This window comes from Drosophila nasuta, chromosome X (assembly GCF_023558535.2).
Source record: "Drosophila nasuta strain 15112-1781.00 chromosome X, ASM2355853v1, whole genome shotgun sequence".
NCBI classification, from domain to species: domain Eukaryota; kingdom Metazoa; phylum Arthropoda; class Insecta; order Diptera; family Drosophilidae; genus Drosophila; species Drosophila nasuta.
This window is the reverse complement of record NC_083459.1, coordinates 32,157,885-32,177,480: the sequence shown is the minus strand read 5'-3', so window position 1 is coordinate 32,177,480 and position 19,596 is coordinate 32,157,885. Positions and strand designations below refer to the sequence as shown.

General features: G+C 39.5%; 2 protein-coding genes across 4 annotated transcripts in view; both read left to right on the top strand.

Moving 5' to 3' along the window:
• The first annotated feature begins 17 nt into the window (after window positions 1-17).
• Window positions 18-19,596, top strand: part of LOC132796520 (uncharacterized) — a 53,402-nt gene continuing 33,823 nt past the window's right edge. Inside the window, exon 1 of one of the 3 annotated variants that reach the window (XM_060807716.1) lies at window positions 18-104. The gene's annotated coding sequence lies outside the window, so the exon portion shown is untranslated. The remainder of the gene's footprint in view (window positions 105-19,596) is intronic. The other 2 variants (XR_009633568.1, XR_009633569.1) reach the window with 2 other exon arrangements.
• LOC132796682 (uncharacterized) lies at window positions 11,920-16,860 on the top strand. Its single transcript, XM_060807935.1, has 2 exons — window positions 11,920-14,140; window positions 14,208-16,860. The coding sequence occupies exons 1-2, from the start codon at window positions 12,317-12,319 to the stop codon at window positions 16,665-16,667; spliced, it is 4,284 nt and encodes a 1,427-aa protein (XP_060663918.1). The 5' UTR covers window positions 11,920-12,316; the 3' UTR covers window positions 16,668-16,860.

Below are 19,596 nucleotides of genomic sequence, written 5' to 3'. Positions count from 1 at the left end.
TATTTTTTTTTCGGTGAATTTGCAATCAAGTGTTTGTGGTGCGTGAAAAATATTTGAAGTGTGTGTGTGTGATATAAAAACTAGAAGTGCAGCGTAAAGAAGCGGTAAGTGACTTTATTACTATACTGTTAAGGTAAATTTAAATTATGTTTTCAATTGAATAATTGCTTGTAGCGTTTAAAGATGTAAACAATTATGGATTTTAAAATTCAACCAATTATATGTCAAATCCTCATATAATTTATTAAGCAAATTATCCCCTTCACCTTAAAAATTCATTTCTAAAAATAAGATCTCACTTTTATTCTCTGAGGTGTGACCACAGGCAAAGATTCAGAAATATAAGTTTTAATTCTAATGGAAAATACCACTATGTAGAAAACCCATTTGGTTACACTCCAAAACTGTCCCCTAGATGGCGGCAAAAAATTTAAAAGGGAAACTTACTCATTGCACTTACTTGGTATCGAAAAGCGTATTCGCCACTGGCACGCGCTGTTGCTGCGCACGGTTGTAGTTGTTGCGGTTATCGATAAGTCAAGAGATATCGACGCGCGAACTTGAATTGCAAAGCCATTTATTTGAAACAAACATTGGGAATGTGTAGCTTGTGTGAGCGACTCAAATTGTTGTTGATCAATTATGCACATTTTGTTGTGTTACATAAAAGAGATTCATATAATGTAAATGCAAAATATATAGAATATGAAAAGAAAAATGCAATAAATATGTACGGTATGGTGTATGCCCAATGCTTTGCTGCTGCTGTTGCATCTTGTTTCAACATTGGTTAATTTCATGCGTCGAACTTAAGCCAAGGATGAACGAGGGACGAAATAGCCGATGAGCGAAGGCGCGGATCAAGGTGTAGCATGGGTGTCAGAAAATCGGCAAACTCTTTAGCTTGAACAGCCGACCAATTGTATTTCTCCACCAGTATCTTGTCCATGGGACGCGGCACCAAATGCTTGATCGTAAGCAGCTTGCCATACTCATCGAAAATCTCGTCGGCGTATTCGCCCTGACGAATCAGTGTTTTGGGAATGGGACCCAGCGTTTCGATGATTTGTGCAACATGCGCTTCATCCACCGAGGCGCTTCCTTCCCACTTACTCGGCTCGAACAAATACTCGCCTGTTGCCATCTCCCAGATCAAACAGGCGGCGCTCCACATATCCGCGGACGTATCATAGCCAGCTCCAAGGATCACCTCAATGGCGCGATACTCGCGTGTCTGAATGTCTTCGCTCACATGGCGATTTACGAAACACGAATTGCCCAGATCGGCAATAGCTATCTGCAGATTGCACGGACTCTTGGCCGGGTCCAGTTTCTTGATCAGATCTAAATTGGGCATCGTTTTGGAACGTGGACTTATCACACATTGTGATTTCGGTGGCCTCTTGACGCCCCTTGGGGACCACGATGCGGCCGAGGAACGCGATACTGAGGTTGGCGACGAAGATGACGATGGGGGCGATGATGGCGTCGATGTTGTTGGCGATGCCGTCGAAGCGGATGAGGAGCTTGGTGACGAAGTGGAGGCTATCGGTGCAGCAAAATTAAAGCGACTGCGCTTCTTGGGCACCCGATGATAGTCATCGGTCAGCTGCTGCTTCTCATGCTTGGCCACCATTTTGGCCACATGCTGCATGAAGTCTACCATGTTGGTGTAGAGCTTCTTACAGGCCTTGGAGTTCTTCAGCTGCAGTTGCCCCATGGCGGCATACGACTGCTCCAATTGTGGCTTGGCCATGGCCACCAGCTGAACGATCTCCTCACTCGTATTGGGCGAATCCTCGTCGAAGGCATCGCCCACCTGCTTAACGAGCAGCCGCTGGGTGAACATCATCACATCGTGCTCGTTGAGTATCTGCGGTCCCTCGAATGGCATAAAGGGCAGCAGTCCAAGCACTGCATCCACGGCAAATTTGCGAGACAAAAAGCCATGCTCGGCGAGCACTTGGAGATCGGCAATGCCGCGATCTCGCAACCACTTGCGATGCGTCTTAAAGAAGTTCAACGATGTCTTGGCCTTGCTGCGTAATTTGCGTTTCGCCGTCTTGCTCAGACTGGGGGAAGCCGTCGCCTCGCAACCGGGTCGGGAACCGAGTCCGGAACAGGGACGGGACAAACTCAAGCTGTGCTTGTGGAGAAAGTGAAACGAGGCCTGGGTGGCGAGCATGCGTGGTCCGATGTCATCCGAAATGAGCAGCACATTCTCCGGCTTAATGTCCGTGTGGATGATGTTGCCATTCATATGCAGAAGCACCAGACCCTGCAACAGTTGTTGGGCAATCTGCTTCACATTGTACATGGGCAGACCTTTGTAATTGGAGCGCTGTATCAGCATCAGCATATTGTCGCCGAGCATCTCAAAAACGAGACACTGATGGGTGCCATTCACGCCGCTGGTGGAAAAGTTATCGATCAGCTTAACGATGCGATGCCGCAACGGATGATCACGCAATGTGTTGAGGTGACGCAACAGCATCATTTCATGTCGCGCCGAGTCCGCATACAGCTCATCGGACTTTACAATTTTGATGGCACAATAGCGTTCCTTCAGCGTATCGAAGCAGAGCCAAACAATGGAGTAATGTCCCCAGCCCAGCTTAGAGATGACAAAGTATCGCTGCTTGAGGCAATCTCCGGGATCGATGGGATGATAGCCACCCCGGCGATAATCGTCTGGATTCTCCGATGGATAGTTATAGCTAGAGTTGGAGTTGTCCTCAGTTGTGTTGCCGCCAGCCTCGCCATCATTCTCCTCGGCATCGCCATCTCCATAGCCATTGCCCGTCTCCTGCTCCTGCTGCTCATCAGTATTGATCGTCTCCTGTTTTAGGGTCTGATGTGCCTCCATCTCGTTGTCATTGGTCATATTCTCAGCGTTCATCGCTTGGCAATTCAAGTCTAGCTTGCCCAATGCAAATGCACTGTCATTGATCGCATTCTCCTTTCCTATTGATGCTGTACTCCGCTTCCTATTGCCCTTGCTTGTGCCTTTGCCCGTGCCTTCGTCCTCCGTATCGGATGAAAATTCGTAATAGAAGCCGCCGTCAGCCATCCTCTGTTTAGCTTTGCGTGTTAGGTATTCTACAAGGGTTTGTAGATTGTCGGTTGTGGGATTGAGATTGAGATTGGGGCAGTGTTGTTGTCGTCGTCACATATGGGGGGAAAAATTAAAACGAATATGAAATTTTGTTAATTTTTTTTACACTAAGATTTGCATTTCAAAGGCTTTCTCTGTTCTCAATCTACGTTCGTAGAAATCAATTTCAAATGTGTAGGCAACAGTATATAACGCTGTCTATAGAGTTTTGATATTGATTTATAAATTGCGATAAAGACTAAGGATATCTAGAACATTGTATAGTCCAATTTAAAAGGAAATGTCCTGAATGCTTATTAAAAATGTCCTGAATATTCTTTAAAAAAATGTATAAACAACGATATAACATATATATAATATGTTTAACTTTTTTCGATAAAAAGTTAAAAGGAAACGTTCTGAATATGAACCTCAACATATGTGAAGAACCCAATTTAAACTTTATATAAAGACTTAATCTATATTTAAATGCAATATAAAAAATAAAGATATAAGACAACAAAGGATGCAACTTGAGCTCAAAATACAAATGAGATCTACGATAGAATTATGGTTTTCAATTTTAACCATTTCATTGATATTCTTTTCAGCTTATAGTACATTTTGAATCATATATATATTTTGTAAATTGTAAAAGTATATTTTTAATTTAGTATATTGTGTATTTTATAGTATTTATTTGGATTCTTTTACGATTGTGCAATTGAGGGCATAACCTGGACAGTTTTTTTTTTGTGGCATAGAAGTGCATTGATATGGAAAATTGTATTTGGGGCAACAAAGCGCGTCAATTGTTGTACAATGTAGGACCGGTTGTTGGCTTAAGAGGGGCAGAGTTAACTGTTAATAGTTGTGACAATGCCCGAAAGGGATTAAAAAGCAACAAAAAAATTAAAAAATAGGAAAGGGGATCGATGCAAAATGCACAATTAAACAAAGTCAGCTTGTTGCCTTTTTCCGCGGGGGGTTGCGTACTTCAGGTGCTTCAATTGCACAATTGCTCAATAAAAAGAAATGTGAATGTGAACATAAAATCCATATATAATAATAAAGCCGCCCCATTGAGTGAGACGATTTAGTTTTTCTCCCTGTCAAAACGTTGCATTCTTGGCTGCTGTTTGTATTTTGATTGCCGGCTTAGCGCATTTCTTTTTTTTTTTTTGGGAGAAAAACTTTCAAAAAAATGCGTTGGAAAAAAATGAAAACAAAAATGATTACCCCGACCCTTGTGAACTATTTGCACAGTTGTTTAAATAAATTTGCCGCTAGGGGTTGCGTCCCCCCTCCCCTGTCCCCCTCCCTCAACATCATCGTCATCGTCATCATTCAATAATGCTAGCTCAAATATTGATCAAGACTTTTGGGTTTCGCTGAAGAAGGGAGCCTAGTCTAGTAGCTGAGGGTGCATAGGGAAATTCCCATACCCCTTCCCTTCCCTTCCCTACTCTTCTGCTTGTTGTGTAATTCGTGTAATTGAAGCAATTGAAAGCGCATTTCCATTGTTGTGCACTCACATGTGCATTGTGCATTGTAAAGTCCAAAATTTTACTTTTTTTTTCTTGCTCAACAATTCCATAAAATAGAGTTTTGTTTTTGGGTTTAGAATTCTAAGTATTGTATAGTTAATGCTATTGCGTGTTTTGCAACACTGATTGGTGACAGCCCTGAAAGCAGGCCAAAGTTGCCAATGCTCAAATTGTGGGCGCAGAGTTGCATTTGGATCACGCTTATCGCTTTAGCTCTCTCTCTCTCTTTGTTCGTACTTTCTGTTGAAAGAGAATTCCGTTTGCCTTGTGAGTCATTCGTTTGTTTTCAATTGCCTTTGGGCAATAATCGACATAATTGGCACATTTTACAGAAATTGAACAATAACTCGATGCCGTAACAATGCAGCGACAGCTGCAGATGACAAAAACCCGAAGATGAAGACGGCGCATGCCAAAAAAAACAGAATCGCTGGCAAAAAGGAAAATGAACAGGCAGACAGACAATGGAAATGTGGAAAAATCTCGGCGCAAATAACACCCAAAGGACAGCTGTCTGTGTTGCAGCAGGAGGACACAGCATCTTGGCATCTTGTTTTTTTGTCGCAGGCGTTTGCAGGCGTGCAACAAACTGCGGCAACAAACTGCATTGCAACGCGGTCAATTGGTAATTGGATTAGACTAGCAACAACAACAACAACAGCAACGATTGACGACCAACGATCAACGACCCTTGGCCAGCTTTAGGCTAATCAAGACAACCCTTTATACTTTATACCGTTTTGGATTTCCATTTCAATTTACATTCGACCCGCTGATGAGATGCTGCCTAGAAAAAACAGCGGAAATTAATTTAGAGCCCACAGCGTCTTGATGCTCTTTGCTCTCTGAGGTTGTCCGTCAAACCAAAGAAGGCAAATAGACAGCCTTCTTGCCCCTTTTTTTTCCCACTTTGCCTTGCCTTGCCCCTTGTCCTCTGCCGTCCCGCCCTGTTGTCCGCTTTTACTTTGCTCCTCTGCTGCTGTCCCATAACGAAGGTTGATTTTTATTACATGTAAGTTATATCCATTCACATGAGCGCACACATCATTTGGCTTCTATTTTTTTATTTAACATTTACATGCAGTTAGTTCAGCTTGGACCCTTTGGGCAATTGCAATTGCGCTTAATTGTGTCGCCTGTTCTCCCATCATCAGTAACTCTTTCAACTTTCCCTTTCTACTTTTTTTTTTTCCTTACCAGGAAATATCTTTGTCTCTCTCTCTCTATCTCTATAATAAGCTAGCTCCCTGTCTAAATTTTTTAGAAAACTTGCTGCAGCTGCTGCGTTTTGATTATGCTTTACTCAGGGAATATACAAATTATTTTTGAAGAGTTTCAAATTAAGCTTGGATCTTGTTTCTGTAGGGATTTTAGGCATTTAGTTAAAGGTTCCTAGTCATTGTTTGCAAAGTAAATTAATTGATTCATCTTTACTAAATTAAATTTATGTTAGATCCCATTTTGTTCATTAATATTTTAATATTTTGTAAAGTCAAATATTTGAAATAATTTGAAACTCTTAAAAATGATTGAAATATATATACAAAATTGGTTTTTGGAAAACTTTTTCTTAATCAACACTTTACAAAATCTTTTTTTTTATAGTATTATTATTTATTGAAATAACGAATATTTTTATATAGTAGTGTTATTATTATTTAATGAAATAACGAATGCAATTCAGAGGGGCTAAGGTTTTTTAGTTTTTCCTATTTTCTATAGCAATTTTCTATATTAATTAGTAATTTTATCATTTAGTTGCTTCAACTTTGACAGCTACTTTCTTCCTCTCTCTCTCTCTCTCTCTCAGTATCAGTTTCTATCTCTTTTCTCGCATTTCGCGGATCCGATTTGTGATTCGTTGTGTCGTGTAAATGATTTTCTATGGTTGCGAGTAAGTGAGGGATTTTTGTTGTTTGATGGTGCTCCTATTTCTTCTTTTTTGTTGTTTTTTTTTTTGGCAGCCTGGGAATGTTGTGGGCTGAATGGGCTAGTTGAATCTCGCGATTCATTTATCATGGACAGGCGCAGAGAGTACAGGATATGTGACAGGATGTGACTGGGCACAAATGATTGTTGTGGCCGGTCGCAGCATCCGAGCGGCAGGACAATGGCAATAAAAAAACTGAGAAGTCGAAACACGGAACGAATGCACAGGAACAGAAGCAGGATATGCAGCTGGTCGCGGGTTGTGAGACGGAGGGGGGGAAAAGCGATTGACGGCGACCACAAGTTCGCGCCCATGTTGCGGGTCTCGTAATCCTTTAACGGCATCGGCATCGGGAGCGACATCAACATAAACAAACAACAAACTGCATGAGACCAGCGTGCGAAACTGACCTCTTCATTATGTATGTCAATGTCCTGAAGGACGACAACGGCAACGACAAAGACGACAATCTTCTGTGGGTCAGACTCGATGGCGGCTCACTGAACTGGAAAATTATGCAACGCTCGACGCGATGAGGATTAGCGATCGTTCTTACAGGACGAACGAAGAAGGGAACTTTAGGCTGACCCCTTTTGTCCAACTGCAAATCAAATCAAACGAAAACAAATCAACAACCCGAATCCGCATCCGAATCCGAACCCGACCTTGTTTTTATTGCTTTGTGTCGGACAATTGATTTTGTGACATCAATTTTGGTGTAAACAGCTTTGGTCAGCTTCCAATTTCGTGTTGTCTCAATTCTTTTGAGAATTGAGTTGTCAGTTTATCGCGGATATTCCATAATAAATCAGCACAGCGCATAGATCAACCCAACAATAGATCAACCCATGTCGCTCATTAGAACCAAGAAAATACAGCCCTATTATTGCACTACTTTGATTTGTTCACATTTCTGCTTAAGGATTTGTAATAAGAAATAATAATAATTACACTACAAATATATCAAATTTGTAGTGTAATTATTATTATTTCTTATTACAATTCCTTAAGGCTGCAATCATTACAAGTTTTACAACTCAAATTTCGAATATAATAATTTTTTATTCATAAAGTTATGCTTATTATTTTCACAACTTGATTTATTATTAATTATTTGCAATATTATTAAATTCTAAATGCAATTTTTTTGGTTTTTTGCAAATAAGCATTAAAATCTTTTCTACAATTTGAAGAAGAATAAGAAGAACCCATCTTAAAGAAATAGTTGTTTATGAAGATTAAAGATATCAAACAAATTATTGAAATATTTTGTAAAGTCGAATACATATTTGAAATATTTTGAAACTCTTAACTTTTATTGGGATTGCAATACTGCTCTTAAATAAAAGTAGGAAATGTTTTTTTTTAACAACTAGATTCTTTAAATATTCTAAAATTATGCAAATATTCTACAATTTTTAATTAATGGGTGCTTCTTGTAGAAGAAGTTAGTATATAATAGTCTGAAGACCTTCGTCGCTATAGCTCAACTTATTGCAATCAATAAAATAATGATAATAGTAGTTAGTATGTAAGGACTTTACTAAAGATCGTGAACCGTTTTTCTCTAAGCAATTTAATAACTTAAATAAATTTTATTTTCAAAACTAAACTTTACTTACAATTAAAATAGAGAAATATTAAAATCAGGCGTAGAGAAAGATTTATTTCAAATATTCGAGAAGTACTATATAGATAGCTAGCAAAAACTTTTTAAAATCCTAAATTTAGATAAGTTTTGTTATTTTTTTTTAAATCTTTCAAACTGGAGCACATTTGCCTAAGGATTTTTAAGGATTTTATTATGTTAAAGTTGTGAAACGATGTATTGTGATTTATATGACAGCTAGTAAACCCTTTAGGCTGTGAAAGAGAGAGCGAGAGAGAAGGTGCGAAAGAGATGGTGCATATGACGAAGCGAATCGGAAGTGTTGCATTGAAATTTGTGCAATTTTATAGTACGTATGTGTGTGTGTGTGAGTTTATTTGCAATGTTTTTGGATTCGGAATCCGGGATTCGGGATCCGGGATCAACCCTTTTGATGGGTCTTCTGATTGCTGCGCTGCGGTGGTTGTCAGCTGATTTTAAACGTATTAACCCATGACCGCTTTAGCCATTGTTTATTGCCTAATTTGCGGTTAAATTTTTGATTTTGCCACAATGATTTCATTTGTGAATTTCACAATTTTTAGACAGATTGAGATTTATGAGTGTGCGAAACATTTTTTGGTTTTCTGTTTTCTGTTTTTTTGGCGCGCTGTGCAGTGATGAGGAAAAATGAAAAATGCAAAATGAAAAGAGAGCAGAGTTGAGGTATAAGGAAAGAACCAAGGCAAGGAATTATAGAGAGCGCATTTATCATGGACTGTGGTCGAGTGTGCTGTTGTTGGGTTTTATTATCGCTGCACTGCGATCTGCTAATGACCTCGGCAGAAAATCAATTAAATATTGGGGGAAAGGAAAAAACAACAAGAACGCAAATGGAACTAAAATGTTTACATGTAATGACCCCCGACCACCCGGTAAAAGCAAAAACCAAACTCAAACCCGAAGCACTGACCCCTTGGGAGTGTGTGAGTGAGTGTGAGTGCTAGCAACCCTCTGAGCTTGTGATCCTTGAACCGATCAGCAACAGAACAGAGTTCATAATGATAAACTGTCAAAAGTGCAGCGTTAGTAGATGCATATCGACATCGGAAGGAACTCGAACCCACGCGTCTATCACATTAACACAGCGAACACCGAACGGGAACGGGAATGGGAACGGGAACGGGAACAGGAGCAAGAGGGGGGAGGAGAAGGAAGCGGAGACCACGTCGATTGGAAACTTTATGACATTTGCCACTCGTTTTTGTTTTTTGCCTTTTGTAATCAGCGGGTTAATTTTGCTTCGGTTTTACCTCTAATTTTGCCTCCCTCTCTTTTCTCCTTTTGTGTTTTTTTACGACTCTAACACAAAAAAAAAGAGAGAAATTCGTTGCACGTTGACAGTTTTCAATTAGGTTTACATATCGACAATGTTGCAGCGGCTGCTGTTATGTGGCATGTTGCATTGTCATTTCGTGTGGCAGGAAGTGCGCAACTTGCTTTCATTTCACTTTCGACTTTCGACATTAATGACACAGATTATCATCAGTGGCAACAACAACAAACGATCATTAGGCCACTGAACGCAAACACATAAAATCAAAGTCCAAAAATGTCACGAAACTTGCTGCAAAGGTCAATTTTATTGGCTTTGAGACAGGTGTCAACTCAGGTGGTGTTTTATTAGCTGCCACCAATTTGCGATTATCTCTAGTGAAAGTATATTTAATGAAGAAGTGAAACACTTGCTTAAAAATAACAGCAATGAGTAGAAGTCTTGGTAAAGGCTTCATAAAGTTCATGAACATCTTCACAGTTTTCTCTTTAAGTATTGAGCAAACACTAAAGTGATCTTAAGAAATCTTTTTTGTTGTGGTATGCCAGAAATTTGAATACTCTGATTAAAGAGAAAGATACTTGCTACGTTTAAACAAATTTAATTAAGCTTCCTTTTTTCCTTTCTATTCTCTTTAAAGTGAAGTCCAGGCTCTAAGTTTCATATAAATGAATTCAGTAAAAAACCAACTGAGATCAGTACTAAAAATATCAGTTGCTAAAATATAAAATATTTTATTTATTCTTCTGAGTTTAGCTTTAAAACCATATTATTACAACTACGAATATTTACTTTAAAGTATGCATTAAGATTTCAACTATTTCGGGGCTTTTTTTTTTACCACAAAATTCGGATTTCTGCGACAGAATTTATGATATAAAAAGTTTGATTTGTTATAAGCAAATCTTTCGTGAAAATTTGTCAGAAGTTGAGATCGTCTTTAGAGTTTTCCTGAAGAAGTGAGCTAACATTATTCGTAATTTAGATCATCTGCTTTGCATTTTTATAGCCAGCTAGAAGTTAGGCTCTCCTTTTTTGTTTACTTATTTATTATATTAACATATAAAATGAATTACTTGATTTAATTTACAGAAAAGAAAGTGCTGCTGGCGCCTTTCGATTCTGTTCTCTTTTTTTTTTGTTCTATTCTCTTTAAAGTGAAATCTAGCTTCTCAGTTACAAAAAATCTAAAATATTTTGTTTATTTCAATTCTAATTACAACTTAAGAATATTAGTATTTAAGTTTGGTTTAGCATTTCTGTTATTTCAAATCATTTTTTTTTCCAACAAAATTCTGAGAATAGATTTGTTCTGAAGGAATATTTTTTGAAATTGCCAACAGTTGAGATCGTCGCTTCCCTAGAATACAGTCTGTAATTTACTAGCAGACAAATAGATTCTCTTCTTAGAAGCAATGTTGAGCATTGGCCTTGTAGCCTGACGAACCATTTTGGTTGAGCATTCGGATCCCATGATGGAATCGAGCTGTCGCTCTGGCCGCCGGCTAATCAATTACGTCGAGTTGAGAAAGAAGGGTTAGACGTTGCGTAATACTCAATAAAGTTTGAAATTTTATTCAAATTTAATTGCAGGCATGCATTAATTTGCTTTCGGTTCCTCAAGACCTTTAACTGGGAACCTGATCGCGGCCCGCTGTCAAACGTTTGACAAACTTCCAAAAACAGCCAAAGACGACGCGAAGATGCGACATTCTGACATTTGATGTGCGTTTTCTACGTTCCTCAGTCCCGTTTCGTTATGTTTAACTCTCAATTTGCATTTTCCAAAACACCGCCGAGGGTTAGTTTTCTTGGTCTTTGTGGCCAAGTTGCTTGCGGTTGGGATGCGCGATCGCCAGTCGCGTTGTCGTTTCCACCTTGGAAAAACAACAAAACGTTACGTTGTCCTTGATCTTCACCCTCCTCCTTCCTCCTTTTAACCCCACACACCCTTTTGCGCGCTCTTTTCCACGGGTGAAATGAAAACGCATTTGATTTGTGAAAATTTCGATTTACTTTTCGGGGCATTTTTTGGGTAATTTTCTTTACAATTAAATATGTAAATGCCGCTAAACGTTTAGCGTTTTCTTTTCAAAAGGCGTTTGTTATTGTCATTCACACAGATTAGCCTCCGGGTGCAATACATTGTCCTTGGCCTTGATCCTGGTCGCGGCCTCGCGGTTCTATATCCTTGCCCTACCCTTCCTCCTGTCCCTGCCCCTGCCCCATGACCGCGCTTTCTATTTGTCCAACTCAGCTCTCTGACCCTAAAGAGACAATGCCTAAGTTGATTAGATTGCTTATGAACGCATCTTCGTTTTCGAAATATTTTAATGAGGTTTTTTCTTGATAATAATTCTTTTTTTTTGCCAGTTTTGGTATTTAAAGTTGATTAAAATTGAATAAAATGTGAATAATATAAATTTTATAAATCAAACGTTTAATGAGAATGCAATAATTAGCGTAATTAGAGTGTATTGTGTTACACTCGAATTTTTAACACCAACTCTTCTGTTCCATTTGAATAAAAAGTTGATTAAGGTTGCCATTTAAACACAGCGTAAAATACCAGAAAAAGAGAACACATAAACGACGCGCTCTCTTGCCAAAGCTTTTGCGCCATGTGGCAACATTGGCGTACAGTGTTGGGTAACGTGTGTGTTTGACAATTGTTTAATTGACGAAAAAGTTTTTATACCTAAAACAAATTGTCATTTTGGGCGAGTGTCAAATGTGAGCAATCACATTTTTTCACCAGAGATTTGGGCATTTCTTTTATGCCGCATGTAAGTTTTGCCATCAATGCAACGTCAGCCAAAACATGCAGCAAGTTGAAGCGGCACATGGACAACAACAATTTGAAAGCAGAGCTCCACGCGGTATTTTCTATAATGGCACCTGGTACAATACGCAAGCGTTGCAGCTACCAAGTTGTGTGCTGCCCGAGACGTGGCAGTGGCAACAACAACAACAACAACAACAGTATGCGCATGCCACTTTGCAACCAGGGCTGCATTTGCAACAGGGACTGCAACTAGTTGTGGCTGAAGTAACGCCTCAATTGCCATTGCAGTCATCACGTTCTCATTATCAAATATGCACCTGTCAGAGGGGGCAGCCGTTGGCAATGTTGCACGGTCTACACTTTGTGCAGCCGCATCAATGCAACTATGAGGCTGTGATCAAGCAACAGCAACAGCAACAGCATCTGCAGCAGTTAACAGCACAACACATACAAACTCCTTTAATGCCGCAATTCTCGCAGCAGTTCCACCAACAGTTGGAGCAACAGCAGCAGCCACAACATTTTATACAGCAGCAATTGGAGTTGACGCATTTAAATCAGCAGCCGCAATGTTTCTACTCAACTCAAGTGCAAGGTACAGACTCGCCTCAGCAGGAGATACAACAAGAACTAACTCAACAAGAGTTGCAACTGCAGCAGCAGCAACATTTCATACAGCAGCAACATTCAAATCAGCAACAGCACTTCCAGCAGCAGCTACCTCAACAGCAGTTGCATCTTGAGCTGCAGCAGCAGCAACATGTCATACAGTGGCAACAGAATTCTAATCAATGTTGCTACTCAGCTCAAGTGGAAGTCGCACAGTTTGCGCAGAAGGAGATGCAACAACAACTACCTCAACAGCAGTTGAAGTCTCAGGAGTTGCAGCAACATGAACAGCATACAAATCAGCAAGAGCAGCAGCAATGTTGCTACTCAACTCAATTTCAGCAGCAGCAGCAGCTTCAACAGCAGTTGGAGCATCAAACTCAATCACAACAACAACTGCAGCAAGCTCAACCACAGCAGCAGCAGCAGCAGCAAGATTTCGTGCAGCAGCAATTAGAGTCTCAGCAGTTGGAACAGCATCAACAGGATTCAAATGAGCAGCAGCAGTTGGAGCAATGTTCCTACTCAACTCAAGTAGAGTCCCCGCAGAAGGAGATGCAACAAGAACTACCTCAACAGCAATTAGAGTCTCAGGAGTTGCAACAGCATCAACAGGATTCAAATGAGCAACCACAGCAAAAGGATTTGGAGCAATGTTGTTACTCAACTCAAGTGCAAGACACACAGTCTTCACAGCAGCAGATGCAGCAAAAGTTGGAGCAGCAATCTCCACCTGAACAACAGTTCCAGCAGCAGCCACATTTCGTGCAGCAGCAATTAGAGTCTGAGCAGTTGGAGCAGTATCAACAGCAGCAATGTTGCCACTCAACTCAACTGCTGCAATCTCATCCACAGCAGCAACAGCAACCACTGATCTGTCAACAGCATTATCTACCAGACCAAACCAATAACTATTGTCCACAATCATCGTCAACGACACCAACATCGTTTCCGTCATCGTCATCGCCATCGCCATCGAGCATTTCAACGCCGCAGCCTGTCAACGATCCTCAAATTATCCAAGTCGATATGTCATCCGTAAGCAAGGTTCACATAACTCGTTCATTCGCCAGGCTGGTGATTTCCATCTACAGGCAGACTGAACTCGATGATGAGTCGCCCAATCGCGTGATCATCAATGGGCAAGTGCTCATCAGCGACAGCTCAGACAGCTCCAATGGACAATCGATGAGCCAATTGCATGTCAATTCAGCAACTCAAACGCCAACTAAGGAGGAGACACAAACCGAGGTGAGTAGAAAAGTGAATTTATCGTAGCTAAACAACTTAACTGACAGCAACTTCAAAACTATTGCAGACTCCGATGAGCACAGATGCCAGCGATGAAGTCGACAGCTCAACAGCCGATCTGGAGGAGCTTCTTCAATATACAACTGCAGCTGTAGCGACAGTGAATCAAAATCAATCAAAGTCCAGAGCACAAACCGAACCGGAGCAATTTCGTGCTCCGCGTCGTGTTGCCAAACAGCAGCCGATGCTGCAGCACAATCCTCTCAGGAAAGCACCCAAATGGACAAAGCCAGCTAAGATAATCGCAAGAGAGTTGCTGAATTCGTCAGGATCGAATGAAACATTGCCTAATCGAATTCAGCAAGAGAACGAGCAAATGCCGCATGAAAATTCGGAAGGTATTCTGGAAAAGTTCGAGTTGGTAAATTCAGAAACCATTCTGAAAGAGTCATTGACAAATTTGCAGAAGGTCGAGCAAAAGCAAATGCAGCAGGAAGAGTCTGGAAAAGTTCTGCAAAAGATCGAACAAGTGCAAATGCCACAGAAAAGATCGGAAACAATTCAGCAAAAGATCGAGCAAATTCCACTGCCGAAGAAAGAGTCAACGACAAATTTGCATAAGATTAAAGAAAAGGAAATGCTACAGGAAAAGATCGAGAAAATGCCACAGAAAAGTTTGGAAACAAATCTGCAAAAGATCGAACAAATACCAATACAGCAGAAGGATTCTGAAAGAATTCTGCAAAAGATCGATGAAGTGGGAGTGCCACAGAAAGAGCCAAGGACAAATCTAAATAACATCAAAGAAAAGCAAATGACACAGAAGAAGCCGGAAACAATTCTGCAAAAGATCGAACAAATGCCATTGCCACAGAATGAGTCAACGACAAATGTGCAAAAGATCGAACAAATACTGAAGGAAAAATCTGGAAGAATTCTTCAAAAGATCGATCAAATGCCACAGGAAAAGCCGACAACAGTCAAAGTTCAAACAATTTCAGTTACCGCAAGACTGCAAGATTCTGACTCTAACAATTCAGACAATTTGATTAAGCAAACAACACTTGGAATGGCATCACAGCAACCACAACTTGCTTTGGAAATTTGCAACCATTTGGGGCAACAAGATCGAGATCGAGAGGAGTGGCCAGACTTGAGTGTTCAGCAAACAACGCCATCGGTACGAATACGCAAATCACAGCCTTCTTCGCCTCAACCGATTGTCAACCAAAAATGCAATGGGATGCGCAGTCCGCCTTCATTCCCCGAAGATTATCCCATCGGTGAACCTAAATTGCCGCAATCGATATTCAAGCAAATGTATAAAAGGAAATCGAGTCAATCAAAAACCATCGAGCAATCAACATCCATGATGACGACCAAGCAAGAGACACCGCTACGATCGCAGTCTGTGGACAATGTTAAACGATCATGGAATCCTAAAACTTATCAACGGATCAATCATAATTCCGACGAGTGTCCACAGTTAAATGGCATTCGCCAGATTCTTTCACCAACAAGAAGAAATCAATCAGCACAGAGTTATCAATCGTTAGTCAATCAACAGAAAAATTTAACAAGATACCAACAAGGCGCTACTAAACCAATAACAATTAAACCAACAATGAATACTCTATCCAAAGCTCAATCAATAACAGTTCATCAATCAGATGTCAATCAAGCAGCAGCTCGAAATGATCAAGTTGTTAACCAACCAAAGTCTTCAAGCATTCAAGCATCAATTCAGTCAACTAGTGCTTGTGTGAAGGCTGGAAACCAAAAACACAAATCAACACCCAAGGCTATGTCGAAAGTAAAGTCGGAACAACAATCAAACATCAATCAAACAGTAAACTTAAAATCGCAATCTGTTCCAAGATTTAGCTTGGATGAATCGAAGACATCTAAGTCAATAACTGATCTACCCAAGAAGAAGTCAAATGGAGTTTTTGAGTCAAACGCCAATCAAGCAACGGACGCCAAAGAAAGTGAAGTGCATCAATCGATCAATCTATCAGCTGACAATGAAAAGTCAGTAAAAACTTTTGCATGCTCCGAATCTGAAAACCAATCTGAGGTATCTTTAAATCCGGAGATGGATAACGACACAAAGCCTTCAACGTCTCAGAATGCAGAAGCACATGGGATTAGGAAGACAAATAATAATAGAAAACAAAAGACACGGATGAGCAAATTCGAACGCAAGGCGCTGCGTCGTGAATTGCAGAATGTGCAACTGGCTGCCCGAAAGTCCGAGGAGAACTCTCAGTCCACGGAAGAAGTGCTCCAACCAGTGGAAGTGCAGCATGATGTGGAGGAAGTTAAAAGGAATCAGCAGTCCACCGAAGTAGATCAACAGCCTATGGAATCGGAAAGTTCCGATGAAATCAAACCCAAGGAGGAGCCGAAAGAAACTGAACCGAGTGACGAGGATCCAGAGCTTAATAATCCGTTGCTTAGCGGCATTAGCTGTAAGATAATGCGCGGCCACATCCTGAGAATAGCCAATAAGATCAATAGTCTTTAAAGGAAATATCGGGGTATTCAATTGTAACGAACATTTAAAGCGGGGAAAGGGGATAACAAGCAACCAATGTGATAACTTAATGTGAATCGGCAGCTTAAAGCAAACGATATTTTTTTTTTGTTATATGTTAATATGCCATATTTACAACTAGTTAACTTGCCTATCCCAATAAAAATAGATCTCAGATTAACAATTGAACTCAAATGTTGCAATCTACATGTTTATTTCAATAAAATTCTATACTTGAATAGCTTTTTCTCTTTACTACTTATAAGGTATATATAAATTCAAGAATTTGGCAAGTGTTCAATATGGGTTCTATAATGCATGTAAATTGTTTCAATTGTCTATGCTTAACCGAGTTTTAACGTTCGTAAAGTGTTGAAGTTTTGAAGTCCCAAGAGTTTTCCTCTGATCTGCAGGACAAATGGCGATTTGGAATGGATTGTAAATCTCAGTTTGCATTGTCCAAGTATTTAATTTTCTTCTAGTTACTTGGGTTCAGGTGTGGCTGCACTAATTAACTGTCGAAACGATTTCCAACGCCTACTGTTTCGGTAGTTTGCCATTGATTTACGATCGGTCGTCTACCTGCTCATTAGCATAAGCTGCCGGCGCACCTGAGTCTTTGTGAACTGTTGCGTGTGGCAAAGATCTTAATGAATGAATCATTCAACTTGCTACAGACGATATTCTAATTCTAATCCTTTGGCTTAGCTCATTGGAATCTTGCTTTTGTATTGCCACAGCTTGTGACAATCTTGCGACAATCTTGTTCGGGTCCAAACAAAAAAGGTGTTGGATATCCTTTCCTTTCCGTTCCGTTCCTTTCCTTTTTCCTTTGATTTCATTTCTGGCCCGAACTGCAGCTGTGCAAGATGCATTTGCAGATGTCTGTAGATATAGGAATACTATTTGTAAATGGCTTAGGATGTTCGCACTCGCCATTGTTGCAGCATCATCTTAAGATCTAAGATCTACAAATATCCGTTCCACTGCGTCCGTAAATCCCAACTTAAAACTGTCATAAGCAACGACTAACTGATCGGTGTTGGACTCTGCACAGATCCCTTTTTCTCCTTTTTAACCAAACATAATTGCACTCTTTTGTTCGACACGCTTTATTTAATTCTAGCAAGTTCTATCTTAACTCAATTTTGTTAACTGATCTTGGTAATATTTATTGGAATTACATGGAAATACATTATAGATATTCTATTATAAATTTTTATTTATTTTGTTTTTAAATTTTATTAAATTATTTAATCTTCTTCAAGTTAATTGTTTTTTTTTTACTTTATTTTATTATTATTATTTATTTTATTATAGAGATCATATTATACTTTTTTTTGGCTTTTATTGAATTGTAGAAGTTCTTTAAAGTTTATTGTTATATTTATTTAATTTCTTCACATTTTATCTCATTTTATATTTAACTTTGTTTCATTTCATTTCATTATATTTTATTTTATTTCATTCAAATTTATTTAATTTCATTCCAACTTATTTCAAATCATTTCTTTCCATTCAATGTTTTTATTTTATTTTATCTCATTATTTTGTTCTTATTCAAGTCAAAGGAGCAATTGTTGACATTAAATAGCAATAAAATGGAATCAAAGCTTTTAAATGCCTTGCAGTTATAAATTATAAGCTAAAGACTAAATTATTTGAATTCTTAATTCAAATTAAAGAATATTAGATCATTTGTCTACTATGCTAGACATATGTTAAAATAGTCCCAGAATCTTATAGACTTATTTATTATTATATATAAGATCATTTACTATGCTAGATTAGATCAATATCAGTCTACTATGCTAGAAATATGTTAATATAGTTAATATATCTTATATATTATTTTGTTCTCTCTAATTGCGGAGTCAGTTGGCGAACTGAAGAGTTAATAACTTTCCAATAAGAGAGTGTTTTTAGTTTAAACAGAGTCCGACTAAAATTGGCTCAACTCTTGAGTGTCGAGTGTCAGCTGCGAGGGCCACGTGGCCACGTTTACCGTGAGTGTGCCACCGAGTTGCAAGTTGCAAGTTGCAACCTCAATTTGGGCACATCAAACGGGCGACTAACTCATCTAATTGAGCCGCGACCTTTTAGTGCTGAACCATAGCGCTAGTTTTTATCGCTAATTGCCATCGAAGTTGTACTTCTAGGTTTTTTTTTTTTTTGTATTTTCTTTTTTTTTTTTTTTTTTTTGTACAATTTTGACTGCGTCATGTCACATGACGATTCTTAAGCACACTTGCAAACACTTATGGCATAAAAAAAACAGCTAAGGAAAAACAAGTCGGAAAAAACTCACGCATATCGATGTCGTAAGAAGAAACACATTGAAAGAGGGAGACAGAGGGAGGAAGGGAGGTGAGGAACGTTGGTTCTGACGCCCGAAACTCAAATCGAACCCTTTCCCTTTCCCTATCCCTTCAAATTTATTGCTCAATTTATATTTGCTTAGACTGCCAATAGTTCAATAATTCATAATGCGAGCCATGCACCTATCGAATGTCCTGGGAGATTTGCATAAATGCCATTTGCATATACAGACTTCTTCGACTTCGAGACTCGGGAGAGTCGATCAGAGTCGGCAGCTGTCGTCCTGCCCTCTCCTGCTCTTCCGTCCCGTTGTCCCATCATCGTCCTTTGCCTCTTTGGCGCGCGAAAGGTGTGAGCCCATGTAATGGAAATAGATGCAAATGGAAATCTTTTCTTCAAAATGGTAAATGCAATATGGAAATCGAGATGGAGATGGAGAAGGAAAATTTGGGAATGAAATGAATGGTAATGGAAACTCCCTAGATGCCTAGGCCGCACTGTTTTTGTTTTTCCCATCTTGTTGTGATATGTAAGTTGATATATGATATTTGATTTTTGGCTGTCGTCTTGCCCCTCGACTTCTCTACTTCAACTTCAACTT